Source organism: Athene cunicularia (assembly GCF_003259725.1).
Source record: "Athene cunicularia isolate RWA chromosome 3 unlocalized genomic scaffold, athCun1 chr3_part1, whole genome shotgun sequence".
Classification (NCBI taxonomy): domain Eukaryota; kingdom Metazoa; phylum Chordata; class Aves; order Strigiformes; family Strigidae; genus Athene; species Athene cunicularia.
Window position 1 is genome coordinate 105,310,723 of NW_020799097.1, and position 13,996 is coordinate 105,324,718.

General features: G+C 37.5%; 1 protein-coding gene across 1 annotated transcript; it reads left to right on the forward strand.

The window, feature by feature from the left end:
- The first annotated feature begins 101 nt into the window (after positions 1 to 101).
- Positions 102 to 7,584, forward strand: CNIH4 (cornichon family AMPA receptor auxiliary protein 4). Its single transcript, XM_026844646.1, has 5 exons — positions 102 to 144; positions 1,209 to 1,366; positions 2,415 to 2,527; positions 6,656 to 6,796; positions 7,386 to 7,584. The coding sequence occupies exons 1-5, from the start codon at positions 102 to 104 to the stop codon at positions 7,411 to 7,413; spliced, it is 483 nt and encodes a 160-aa protein (XP_026700447.1). The 3' UTR covers positions 7,414 to 7,584.
- Positions 7,585 to 13,996: the final 6,412 nt, after the last annotated feature.

The window sequence follows — 13,996 nt, forward strand, 5'->3', positions numbered from 1 at the left end:
GCCGCTGAGGGCGGGAGGGCGAGCGAGCGAGCAGGTCCGGAGCCACCGGGCTGGCGGTGGGTTGCCACCGGGTGGCGGGGCGTCTGGGCCTGTGCTGGGTAATGGCCATTGGCGGCACCCCATCGGGAGCCGTGGAGGGGGGAGGTTTGGGGAGGCGAGAGTGCCTCGCTGCGGGGAAACGGCGAGTGATTCAGTGCTCGAAATACGTTCGCTCCTTCGGGTGCTGAAGCTCGGGGGGGTGTAGGGTAGTGCTATGGAAAAGACATCGTGCCTCGGCAGAAGTAGCACGTACTTGGCGTTGGTCTGTAGGAAGGGGTGTTGAAGCATGCTTCACACCCTCAGAAAATACACAGGCCTAAAAAATTAGAGCCACACAATGATTTTTAATTTTAAGGTACCTTACCCTAATTTAGATGTGAAGAGTTCCTCGGCAGAGTTGCCGTTTTCTTTGTTGCAAACTTGTTTGCAGTCTGCAATTGTTAGAATGTAACAGCATTGATTTGTCTTTCTTTTCTTATTTTTCTCAATAAAAAGAGTTGGCTTTTATACTCTTTCAAATCCTGGTGCTGTTTCAGAATCTACCCAGTTCTCCTAACAGAAACAAGTACAGAAACACTTGAAAGAAATTAATCCTAGAAGGATAGGTTATTTGTTGAAAAATTAAAATACTGTACCTAGTTTTTAGAGGTAGAAAAAATCTCATGCTTTTTCATTCTCTTGGGGAAAAGGAGCATGAGCTTTACAGAGCATAGCATGATGATGTGCACACATGCATCCTAAGCCTTTTTTGAGGGGACTTTTCTGACAGAAATCTTAATATTTCAATTGCTGAAAGTTCATTTGATAATGATGTTGCCCTCTCATTTTCAAGCAAAGTATATATTTAAAAAAGCAGATTCACTTCTTAGAACTGCACTATTTATTGTGAGGGGAGTTTAAAAAGTTCATTAACTTTTTCTTCTTTTTAAGTTCTCATTTCAAGCATTACAGTAATAATTCTGATATTGAGTTTGCCTCCTTGGTCTCTTTTAAACACTGAATTGAACTTTAGCACTTGTGCAATAGTTGCCGTTGGAAAAACATAATAAAAATTACTTGGCCTGATGATAAAATGTGGCCTAACTTTCTACCTAAAGTAGGAGTGAGTTGTAACTAATTGAAATAGACCTTTGGCAGTTCAGCTGTAGAACAAGACAGTTTATGCTGAGAGCAGAGGGCTCTCCCCAACTTATTGGATAAAAATAAAGCTTTGAGTATTCTGAGTTACCTTAGTGTTTTTCCTGATCTTGGGCTTCAGATAATTACACTATCAGATTTGGAATGTGACTACATTAATGCTAGATCATGCTGCTCAAAACTCAATAAAGTAAATTATTATTCTTTGTATTTAATGTGCTTTAAGAAAACAGTCCATGTTAGCACCACATATAAGAGGTGTAATGTATATCTGGAGAGCCTTGATTGGCAATATTTTGCATGTATGCTTTATTTCAATCTGCTTAGCTGTTTCGGATGCCCATCTTTCAACAAGTTCAGTCACAAAAGGCTGTTCTTCTGACCCTTGGTGCTCTGAAATGGGCTGCTACTCTGAATTTGTGGGACTGAGACTTAACGTTTCACAGAGCTCTTGAGTTCTGTGCTTTTGTTCCTGTAGGTGTGCCACACCAAGGAAGTCTACTCATGGCTGAACTCTGACATCTTTATAGCAACTTTCTCTGATGCTTCTGTATAATTTCTAACCTGTCTTGAACAGTAGTGTTACTATGATAAGGAAAAGTACTGTTTTAACAAAATCTGCACAAAACCTATTTCATTAAATTGATATGGCCTTCCCACATGGGTTTTCACTTTGATTTAAAAGTATTTTCTTTCTTAATGTAAGAGAGAATGCTATAGGATACTATCAAGGAAAAAATGTGTTACTGCCAGGGGCTGACCCGATTTAACTATGCCAGTTTTCATATTGGTCAGCTTTCTTATCTGTTCCAAGCCTGAGGGTGTTTGTATGCTCCATGTCTGTGCAGATTTTAATTATCTGCTTCTCATTCCTAAATCTGCTGTTCTCTGCAGGGATTTCAAATGAGCACTCTATACTTTCTTAACTCGCTTTCTTAAGAGCTTGTGTAATATAGTTGTGTTCAAACAGCTGCTGTGCTTCTCTCTAGAAATTTTTGTAACACTTGGATAAAGTACCTCTGTTATAATATCTTAGGGCCTGATTTCTGACTTACATGGAATCTGTCTGAAGATACTGATTTCCCCACATTGTGGTGAAATTGCATGCTTTTGCCATGAATTTTCTGTCTTGAGTTTTACGTGATTAGAATCAGATGATAAATCCATATAGATCTCTCTTTTAGAAAGGAACTTGCATTTGTGCATCTAACTCTTTCATTTTGTTCCGTTTTTTACAGTGGGTGGTCCCCGAGGTGATTGGCCATGCTGTTGTAACTGTATTAATGCTTATTTCATTGCACTGGTTCATCTTTCTCCTTAATTTGCCAGTAGCAACATGGAATATATATAGGTAAGTGCAAAGGGTTTAGCATATGCTCTTTTTTTTTTTCCCACTGTTACAAGTTTAGCTTTGAGTCTGGTATGAAGATAAATCTACGTCTTGATATTTCAGTTGTGTTCTTGAGCTGCTAACAGTCTTCATGGATCTAACTAACATAAAATTCTCCTCTCTGCAACTAAAATGACAAGAAACCCAGTACTGTAAAGGATATGAAAATTTTGGCCTTTCCTTGCATTCTATCTAGTGCTCAGGGATCTTGATTTGTGAGTCATTCCCAAATTCAGAGGAAATAGTAGTATGTTAATAGGGATTATGAAGTTGTACTGCAAACATAGTTGTTAATGTTTTTCATGCTGCGCCTACATGCCTGATAGTGATATCAGCATAAAAGTACTTAGGTCAGCATGACTGATTGTTGTTGTAAACCCATCAGGCTGTGGTATTATCTCCTGCACCCTCCTTCTTTTACTGTCTTGTCTTGCCCCTCATTTGCATTGGTTTTGGTCCCCATCTTGCCTCTCTGTATTTGGAAAGGTTTGCAGACTTTTCATCTTATGACAACTCTCAATGTTACTGGTCTTTGTATACTAGGCCGTCCAGCACTGTGAAATGGTTTACTTATCTGTGGGGGGTTCCATGTGGCAACATTGTGACTGTCATCTCAAAAATGTTCTTTTTATTTCGTATCATTTGATGTGCAGAGAATTGAACCTTTACAGGTGTTCTGCTAATGAAAACTGGGTGTGGATTTGTCACAAATTAATCACTATACTACAGGAAATTCAAAAGACGAAATGTTTAAGATGTAGGTTTGAAAAGCTGGCTGTAATTCTTGCTTGGTATTCCCTTTGGTATCTGCTGGCAAGTATGGAGTTTGTATGCGATATTTCATTTAGGCTAGACTGTTTCTACAGAGACACTAGAGAAAATGCAGCTTTTTTTAAGCTTTGAAGATTTCTTGTAGTGGTACCCCTTTGTTGCTTCCTTTTGCTTGCTTAGGTTAATGTTTAAAGTAGCCACTTGCTTTCCCTTCTAAACTTGATCAGAGAGAATTTTAAAAGATACAGCTGTATTTCCGCACTTCAGGCAGTAAGCTTTCACTGCTGCTTTGAATTGACAGCTCTCATTTTATTTGTCATACATGGGGTAAACATCCTGAATATCCTAAAATCCAGGATTGTTACTTCAATTTTAGATACACAGTGTAGGCAATAATTGAATGTGACAATATGATACTTGGCCTGTCCTGCTACAAAAAGTGAAAATACTAAACCTGTACTGCTAATCCTGCCTTCTTTCTGAAGATCAAGGGAGTTTCACCCACATTAATAACCTGGACTATCCCGTCTATAGTGAAGGAGTTAGAGGTCTTCAAAAGCAAGTGTTTTGTTTAGCATTATAGAGGAAATCTGGTGATTTGGGATAGAATTTGTAATTGACCCAGTGGACTGTAAAGTAGTTTGAATACACTGAAGAAAGGAGAAGGTGTCAATTACTAAAGGAGGATTAAGTGGGAACAGATGAAGTGTGAACCCATTATGAACTGCAAACTTCCAGCATCAGCTGAGTGTGTTTGAATCTTCTTCCTATGTTATAGCATTGCAAGAACCAATTTCTGGAGTAAATGTGGCTGCACATGAATTCAGAAAGGTTTAAGATTATCATTCTACTCCAAGATGAGTACAGAAGTAAAAATAATTGTGTTGAGATTGAAGAAGTCTGTGCTTTGTAGTTTATCTTAGTGATAATAGAGAGAAAGGTAGTATAATAATCCCTTCCCCTTATTCTCTTTCCTTCAAAATTTGCTCAATCTTGATGAGTAAATGGCAGTTACAGGCAGTACTGGCTTAATTTACTAATTGTCTCAATGATTTCAGTGATAATAGGTTTTTGTGTGAAAAGGACATGAGAAACAAATCTTGGAAAGGATGAATTGGTTAAAAACAGCATCAAGGGAGACTTTCAGAGTTTCAGCATATTTATTGTAACATCCTACTTGCCCTTCTTGTTCAACATACTCAGATTAAATTTGGTTTGTTTGTTTTCTGAGTTTTCTAGTGTCTTATACAATCTCCAGTGAGACATAGTTTTGTCTTGCATTGTCCTTGTTTTAAAACTAGACATTGAAGCAGCTTATTTGAAATCTAATCATATTTTTTAGTTCTGAAATATTCTTAGACCTACTACTATGAAGCAAGAATTACAAAAGAAATGTTAAAAAAAAAAAAAAAAAAAAAAAAAAAAAGCAGAACACTTCCCTTTCTTTGTTACATAGATAGGCTTGAGACAGTAGATCCAAATAATGATTCTTGTCATGTCTTTAAATAGATCATACCCCTCTTAAAACTGAGGGAGTTAAAAAAAAAATTAAAAATATTTGAAATATAGTGAAAGTTCTGACCATGACTTCCATATCCCTTACAATTTTGTGTAATCTAGAGGGAAATGTCCTGTTGCTGTAGCAGTAGTTTCCGTACTGGAGGCATTAATGTGTATAGTCATTAAAGCTGACAGTTTTCTTGTTCTGTGTGGTTCTGCTGCAGAAGTTCTTTGCTTTTTAGAGGATGACAACTGGCTTGAGTTGGGTTTGTCAGCATCTAGCATCATTGTGCTCATGACTACAGTTATTCAGATGTATAATATAAGCTGTACTAGCTTGTGGGCCTCTTGGAAAAACTACCTCCCAGGTTCTTTAAAAAGTTACATCATTTAAATATTGTTATTCTTCTTAAAAAGCAAAATTAATAAAGACTACATTTGTTGCACTCATATCCTAGAGATATAAGAAAACTATGCTCTCTATTTCTAGGATAAATTGGTACAGGAAACTTGTGTTCTTCCTTTTATTCCAATAAAATGCATTGCATTCCCAGTAAATGCACAATAATTTGTGTTATAATACTAAAAATGGAACAATCACACAAAACATCAAATTTAGAAGATAATTTCAAATTGTAATTATTTAACATGAACTGTTTGTAGTGGGACATAATTGTTATTAGTCAAATATGTTGTAGTGCTTTTTAATGCCTCTGACAGACAAATACCATAGTCTTTTTTTGTTTGTTTGTTTGGGGTTTTTTTGTTTTGTTTTTTTGTTTTTGTCTGCTGATGCTGCTAGAAAACATCCTTGTTTCTTGTTCCCTTCCCTTGCCTCCTATTATTGAAAGGAAGTTGCAAGAGGTGGGGGAGTGCCTTTTGGAGTACAAGTGATGCCATTCTTCAAGTATATCAAGAAGATCAAAGTGTTCTGAGACCTCGCTTTTGCTCCAGGTGTAAGACAAGTTGTTAAATTCCTGTGTAGAAAGAGTATTATTCCAGGAAGGTAGAGCCTGTATGTCATTTAAGTGAAATTACAATACTATTCTAGACTGGGCTCAGCTGGGTGAGAACTTTGTGTGCTTCCATTTGCTCTCTTGAGAAATGCTTATGACAAAAGAACATGCCACTTGTTGAATTTTTATGGGACATAAATATTTGGTTTGCTGGTTTTATTCTTTGTTTTGCTTGCATTTTACTTTGTTTCACTCAGCTTTTGTTCTTATGTGGGTTTGGACAGTAGTACTTCAGTTCTGCCCAATCTCTCATCCTGTCAGCCTCAGTGTCTCTGCCGAGATAACGCAGGATGGTTGTGACAAAGATGGGAATACTACACAGATCCTTTGTCTTGTCTTATGCTATCTCATGTTGACCGCTGAAGTTTGTGATTATCTGTGTATGGGGTTTTTTTCAGTAAATAAATCACTAACTCTTAGCTAAATTAATTCTTTTCCAGTCCCTTTCATCTAATGCATCTTTCCATTGTGGGTGGACATTTCCTTCATAACACCAAGTAACCACAAACAGCAATTAAAATGAACTGGAATCAGCTATTACCTGGAAACTTCCATTTATACATGAGAAGCTGGGCTGATGCTTTTTGTACTGCTTGTCCTCTTATTCTCTGTGGGTTGTAGTGGCAGAGGTACACACCATATCCTGAAACTGAAATAGAATTAAAGATGATCTCCCTTCTGTTGGACTGTGAAACAACTCTTTAGATGGAAGTCCCTTCTGTGCAAGCTCTCCTCCCCTTCCCCTGATACTCCCTTATGTCTTGATGACTGTACTTCTGTTGTCTTTCTCTTAAATTTTTAGGTACATTATGGTGCCAAGTGGAAACATGGGGGTATTTGATCCCACAGAGATCCATAACCGAGGACAACTTAAATCACACATGAAGGAAGCCATGATTAAACTTGGCTTTCATCTGCTCTGTTTCTTCATGTACCTTTACAGGTTAGTTTCAAAAATTGCTCCCAAGGAACAAAGGAATTGTCTGCCAGCTATTTTTATCTCCTCTATTCTGCTACAGTAATTGCTGGTATTTGTTAAGTGTCTTATCTTTTTTGCATCCTGCTAAGCCTCAATAATATATTTTGACAGCTATCTCCAGGCTCATTATATGCCTTCATTCTTTCTGATCAGAGATTGTTTGGCAACTCAGACTACTTCTTAATCTCAAGCCCACTATAAATACAATATAGAGTCACATGATTTCAGCACCTAGAGTAAGTGGCCTATTTAGAATGGAAATCAGCTTGAGGATCAAGTTTATTTTACAAGTTCAGTTTTAGCAAATAACCTTGATCTCGCTCAGTTACAAGCAGATGAGTTCTGTGATGGGGCCACATACTATGAGATGGAAGAAGTTCTGTTCTACTGCAGTATTACTTCTGTAGGCCCTGTCTTCATAAGCAAGGAACACAGCATAGTTGCCTTGATGTTCTGTTTCAGAATCAAGTGCCATTCTCATGAAAGTGATAGCTGTTCCTGCTTGCACATGCTTCAGTAATCCACTGGTATCATGTTTTCTGTTTTGTCACAGTATGATTCTGGCTTTGATAAATGATTGAGAAGTTGAAAAAGAACCATTAGCTGCCAAATTGGGTCATCACTCCAGTGACTGGTGGAGCCACAGACACCTTCCGAACATACCTAGATCAGTGTCGTCATGCAGTATATTTTTCCTCTTTGAACAAGAAATATTTTTCTGTATTTTTAACATAAAATATTTTCAAAAGACATTGGATTTGTGTAGCAGTTGTTTTTGTTCCTTTACAACCCAAACTGCTGGAGCTGCTGCTTCTGTAAGATGAAATCCTTGCTTACAGAACTGATCTCACAGGAATTAAATGGTGAGAAGGGAAACTCATTTCAGCAGCATGGGCTGGTAACAGGGGTATTTCCAGAACAAATTCAAGCGCAGCTCTGATGTCTGCTTCTTAGTGAAAGGTGTCAGGATGTGCCTCTGGCTGTCAAGCTGTCCTATTAGAGCCTAGTTTGAAGCAGTGCTAGGAACACAGTTTTCAAAAAGTAGAACACTAGCACAGCTTGTATCTTTGTGTCAAGTGTTTTTTCTAGCTAAAAAGCAATGTAATAAAAGTTATGCTTTCCTCCCTTTTCCCCTCTCCCTCCAACAATCTCTACAAAGTCTTGTGTTTGGATGGATGAAGGTCCCTGCAGTGAAAGTGACACTTGTGTCTAAGAGTGAAAAACAGATAAAGAAACATGATTAATACTTGATTTTTCCCTTCAACTCCTGTTTCATCACTGAAATACATCATATACCTCCATACAACATAAACATCATATTGAACCAGGGTTGGACTTCATTACAAAGGAAAATACTATCTGCAGTTGCTGCTTCATGAACCTGCTGTTTCCAGCCCAGGGAGGTGAATCAAGAGTGTCTAGCTTGGGGAGGGGGTCTGGTAAACTGTAACCCAGTTATCCCAATTCTGACATGTCTCCGCTTCAAAGACACCAGCAAACTAAGTTCTTTTTGTGTAGCTCTTGCATCAGTGATAAGTATAAAACCTGAATTTGTACCCTCACTGTCTTTTATATATGCATAGAAACAGTTTTTTTTGAAACAAATACATCAAGTGAAACACTTCACAAAAATACATTTCTGTAATCAAGCCCTAAAGTTTATGAGCTTTTCTTTCTGAAGTACTTGTTCTGTGGTGTATAGTTGTAGTTAGCAGATTGTTTTCATGGCCAGCCAGCACTGAAAAGACAACACTGAAGCTTGATTTCTCTAGTTACCTTGTGTTCAGTGTTTGTTATAGGAAAAGTTTGGCTTTACATTTATCATGGAGTCCAAGTTCAGCTGTTGCAAAGATGAAAAATTGCTGAAAGTTATGCTCATTAAGAAATAACTAAGGAAATTGCTACTGCAACTGCATGCCACTGACTACCTGACACCACAAAAATCAAACTACAAAGTAGTGCCTCAAAGCTGAAACAGCATTGTACATCTGGAAGAAGGAGAGTAAATAAAAGTTTAAGAGAGAGGAAAATCAGTAACATTTGTTGCAGCTTAGATAGTAGGCAATTAAGTTTTCTTATTTGTATGTGAAAAAATTCAAAACAATTACAAACTTTAGACCATTTTTAAATAAAAATTCACCTATCACTATGAATCAGTGTGAGATCAGATTCCCTTGTATTCACTCACCAAAATATATTTCCCTTTAGAACTGAGGTGTCCACATATAACTTAATGAGGGGACCATTAGCTTATCCTTCAAATGATTAGCTGTGATTTATAGAAAGCTCTTAATCCATGAAAATAAATCTGAAGTTTGCCTACAGGGATTCTTTTAACCAAGGTTATTAAGCTCTTTTCCTCACACACAGCCTAGTCAGTTTGCTAAGATAGTTGTTCAACAGTTTTCAGACAAATGAGACAGCTACTATAGTACTGCACTTAGGGGGATTTGTTAAAATATATATGATAGCATGTTTCCCCCTAATTAATCATTACAGTTCCAGACTGTTGGTTATTTAGCCTGTTTTATTAAAGAATATACTTATCTCTTCATCCTAGTAAATTACAATTTTTTTCTGTAACAGTTCTATATTACGGAACATAGTAAATCAGTGGCATTAATAGTGTGACAAGCAATAAGAACAGTTCTACATGCAGGTTAACAGTCACCCTGAGTCCCTGATAAACCCATAAAAGCAAATTTTTATCTCTTCAGTAGTGGCATAGCTTTCTTTGATTCTTTCTCTCACGGGAAGCTCTCTAGGATTTTGTACAAGTGCTAGGAAAAGACCATTTCTGCCTCTAAGGATATGGTAATGATTACACTGGAGGTAGCAACAGGAAAATATGGACCACCATGGATTAACCACCTTAATCATCGCAGAAATGTTAGAGGCATATAAACTTCAGTAGTTACTGTTCAGAACATTATATTCTTTTAAAGTGGGGAGGCAACTGTGACTGCCATCTTTCTGTAATGAGCTGATAGCCTGAGCATGTGCAACACGCATCAAATAGCAGAAGGATGCATCAGGCAGCACAGAAAGCATAGGCCAAGGGGTGAAGTGACAGAGTAAAGCAGAAACTGTCCCTCAGGAGAAGTACCCTACCTCAGGCAGAGTTTGGATTTAAGCTAATTATGAAACGATTATCTACTATCAGGTACTATACTTATGTAATTTCTTTTAAATAACCTGAAGCATTTAAAAAAAAATTAATATTTTAAATTTGACATTTGCTGAAATTTCAGTTCTATAGAAATCACATACCCATTTCTCTTGCATTCTTCTCACCAGTTAAAGGCAGACATAGGACAGCAGATGAGGCACAGTAACAAACCCAAGCCAAAACACTAACTTCCTTCATCTGCTGTGTGAAGCATTTATGGCTGAAGCGGGTCTGCAATCTGACAACCCTGCTGCAAATACTAATACCCAAGGGAAGCGTCACAAAGCAGCACGTGGAATGGAATAAGGCATGCCCCTTCTGGCTGCAGCTGCATTTAAGCCATAATTATCTATACACTGCTTAAACTGTAAGGGAGGGAATAAGATTAATACAAAGGTGCTACTAGAGGGAGTAAAGACCTTTTCTAATCAGTATAGAAGCTCAAAGCATTCAAAAACTGTATGCACTTCAACAAAAGGTTTGAGTTTGTAAAAGCTACAGGAAGGGGAGGGCAAATTTAGGTACAGTTTAACAGAACATTAGCTAGAGCTGAACAAAAATGCCTAAAATGCCAAACAAAGATGAGGTTCTGTTTTAAGGCACAGGAAAGAGGGACAAGAACCGCAGGGTCAGTCAGAGGAAACAAAGGCAACAATTGAGAAGCATCTTCAAGAGCTGTTAGCCACAGAAGCCACTTCAGACAACTTCATATAGAAGTTTGGAGGCTCCCAGTTCCCAGTTTAAGAGAAGTCTAAGTAAGAGACACAAGTACTTTAGGAGCATCTCCTTAATATGAAAGATCAGAAAACCCCACAAAACCCACTGATCACCTAAAGCAGCCCGTGTCTGGTATTTAAGCAAGCTCCAGCATTACGGAGTCAAAAGTTTTCACGGAGCCTTAACAGGTCAGATAAGCACAGAATGGGACACAGGCCAAGTCAACTGCTAAATTACAGTGAACGCACAAGTGTGAGGTAGATTAGAGCCAATCATCAACAATGGGAAAGCCTACACACAACACTGAGTGAATTAATCTTCAGATAAACTGCCACAAATTAATTTTCCTAGTGAGGAAGTGAAATACTACAAATATGGAAGAAATCTATAATTAATGATCAAGAAATTAACATCCAAGTCAGTCATATAAAGTGAAGTTAGGAAAACTAAGAACTATTAATTCCAGTTATTTATTCTGTTTATTGAATTGAAAGAAAGGGAATACAAACATTTCTGTTAAGTGCTGTGCACCAACATGGAAAAAGTGTATTTTTTTTTTAAAAATCCTAATAAAAACAAATCAGAAGTTAATGTAGTTCCAATTGAACAATTTTTAAAGATATGTTTAAAATACTACACATTTATAAAATAAAAAAGTTAAAACGGTGTTCTGTAAATAATTAGTAAAACAAGTGAAAATAAATACGAGACCCAAAGTTCTTATGTTTTTAATGTAATATAGCAAAGAAATTTTTAACTACTTAATATAATCCGAGGAGAGTAACAAAAATCCAGAAAGTTTAAGAACGCAATCCTTTGAAACATTTAATATCAGTCCATAGCAAATAGTCATTACATACCAAAAGCTCTAAGTGTTAACTAGTTCCACCACAACTCCATATAAATCTTGACAATTTAGAAATCTTGAGATCAACAATAAAGTTCTTTTCTTGATCTCTACAGCTTGGTTTGTAAGTACATACATGCTTTGAGGATCCATTTTGTCCCATAAGTTTTCAAGGAGCCAATAACTTTTTCCATCTGTGCCTAAAAATGTTAAAGATCCAAATCTAGCACATATACCCTAATAATGAAAAATGTTTAAGAAAAAAGATGGGGCACAATGAATTTCAAATTTATAAAAATATACTGATATTAACCAAAACCTTCTGGTCAAAGGACACTTCACATACACACGACTTAAAGTATGCAATAAAACATGACAAGTACCTAGAATGTTTGGTTCTCTGTCTGACCATGGAACACATGCACACACACATTCATACCAGATGGAACACTCTCACAGACGTTTTGCTGAATCCAGATTATCTGGATTAATGGACAGAAAACTTGTCTACAGTTTATTTCAACTACTAGTAGAGGCAGCTACTGCAGCAGTAGTTCAACACTGCACACTTCAATTAAGTCCACCCTGTTTAAAAAAGTGTCAGAGTTAATGTTTTTTTTCTGTCTAAACATTGTTAAAAGTAGCAGTTTTCAAAATTAAGTATGGCAGCTGAAAATGGATTTAAGCCAATGTGGAAAAGACACGAGGAGGTCAAAAGGAGGATTAGCCATTTATGGCATGGGTGTTCCTCTTAATAGTTGTCTCAAAAAAAAGTTAGATACAAGTGTACTTTGTAACTAAAAATACAGACAAACTATTGAAAGTGCATTTTTCCTCCTCCTCAATGAGTTACAGTAGTTTGTCTGTTGGTCAGTAAATCCTACTTTTTATGACCATTCCTCTTTCTCTACCTCCCTCCCCGTTTGGGTCTACATCTCCCCTCGAAACTACAGCTAAATGTATGAGTGCTGGCTTCCTGCTAAGGAAGCCTTCAAAATTGATTTTGGGTGGGAGCATCACTTAGCAGTGTAAAAGTACACAACTAGACACAAACTCCCAACAACATATTGAGCTTTATTAAACATTACCTGTTTGAAGCCAAGTTGAGAAGTAACTGGCAAGATCTGGATAGATTTCTAGCTTGCGTCTTTGCTCTAATCATAAAAAGAAGTTTATTTTAAAGTTGAAGAACTTTAGAAAAGACAGAGGGAATTTAAAACAAATGTATCATTCTCCCCCACTACCCTCCCCTCCGAACAAGGGCAGATCTAAGATTTTCCCTTTTGTGCTCCATTGTGCCTTGAAAATTACTTACCTGAACAGCTAAAGTACATTCAGATAATATGCTTCAGCATAAATTTTTTAAACGATCTGCCTTGACAATAATCTGGAGCTACTGTGAATATTTTAAGCCAACAGCCGACCAGAGACAGTTACAAAAGGAGTACACACTTACAGTATTTTCTTCTCTGAAACCATAGGTCTGTTGACTAGAAATACAGTATTTATTGCAGGTGTGTACTTGTTCCAGCCTTAAGACTCCAGCCTATGAACATTTTTAAGCACATGGAAATCAACATGTTGCAAATGAGCAAACTTAGTTGTTTCCCCCCTCCCCTCCAGTCTCATTTTATAGTCTGTGTACAAAAAGTATTGGTACTTTTCAATTCACGTCTTGTGAATACGTGACATGTTAGAAATAGTTTAGGTTCCTCTTTAATCTGCAGGTTGGAAGGGTAGTCATTGCTGCTAGATCTATAACATCAGTTTACTGCGGGACCAAGTAGTGTGGTGAAATGGAGATTACTCTCACCTTTCATCTCTGCTCATCACCTGCAAGAAGCAGACAGCTACGCAATACGCTGTTAGAGAGACACCCTGGAAACAGTGCCATCTGCACGGAGCTTTCCTTCACACTGCACGGGCGCACCACAACGCTCAAATGGAGATGTCGGAACATGTGCTTCTCCCTAGCTCTCCTTCTAAATACCTGAGGTGTAGTTTTGAGGTACAAACCAAGTCCAGAAGAGAAACCTCAGAATAAAGGGGCAGTATTTTGGTAAAATTATGAAGTTTAAATTTCTAATTATAATGCGTTACAGTGCAAAGCAGGCATCAGCCCATATACACCCACACACAGCTTGTACCAGGTAAGGAGTCTCACTTTTGTATGGATATGGCCACTACATTAAAAATGCCCATTGAAGTGCATAGGAGACTTAAATTTAAACTTGGGATTTGATCCAGCCTTCACCACCTGCCTAAAGCTCCCACTGAAGTCCCGTGAGTAGGAGGTAAGCAAGTAGTGCCAGACTGTTGGTATGAGACATTGTTAAAAGACATCAAAACCAGGATTATTATTCTTACTCTCCCTAAATAATGTTTTATTTGAAAAAAAAGTTCCAGAGTAAGACAATACTAGGGTAACTTC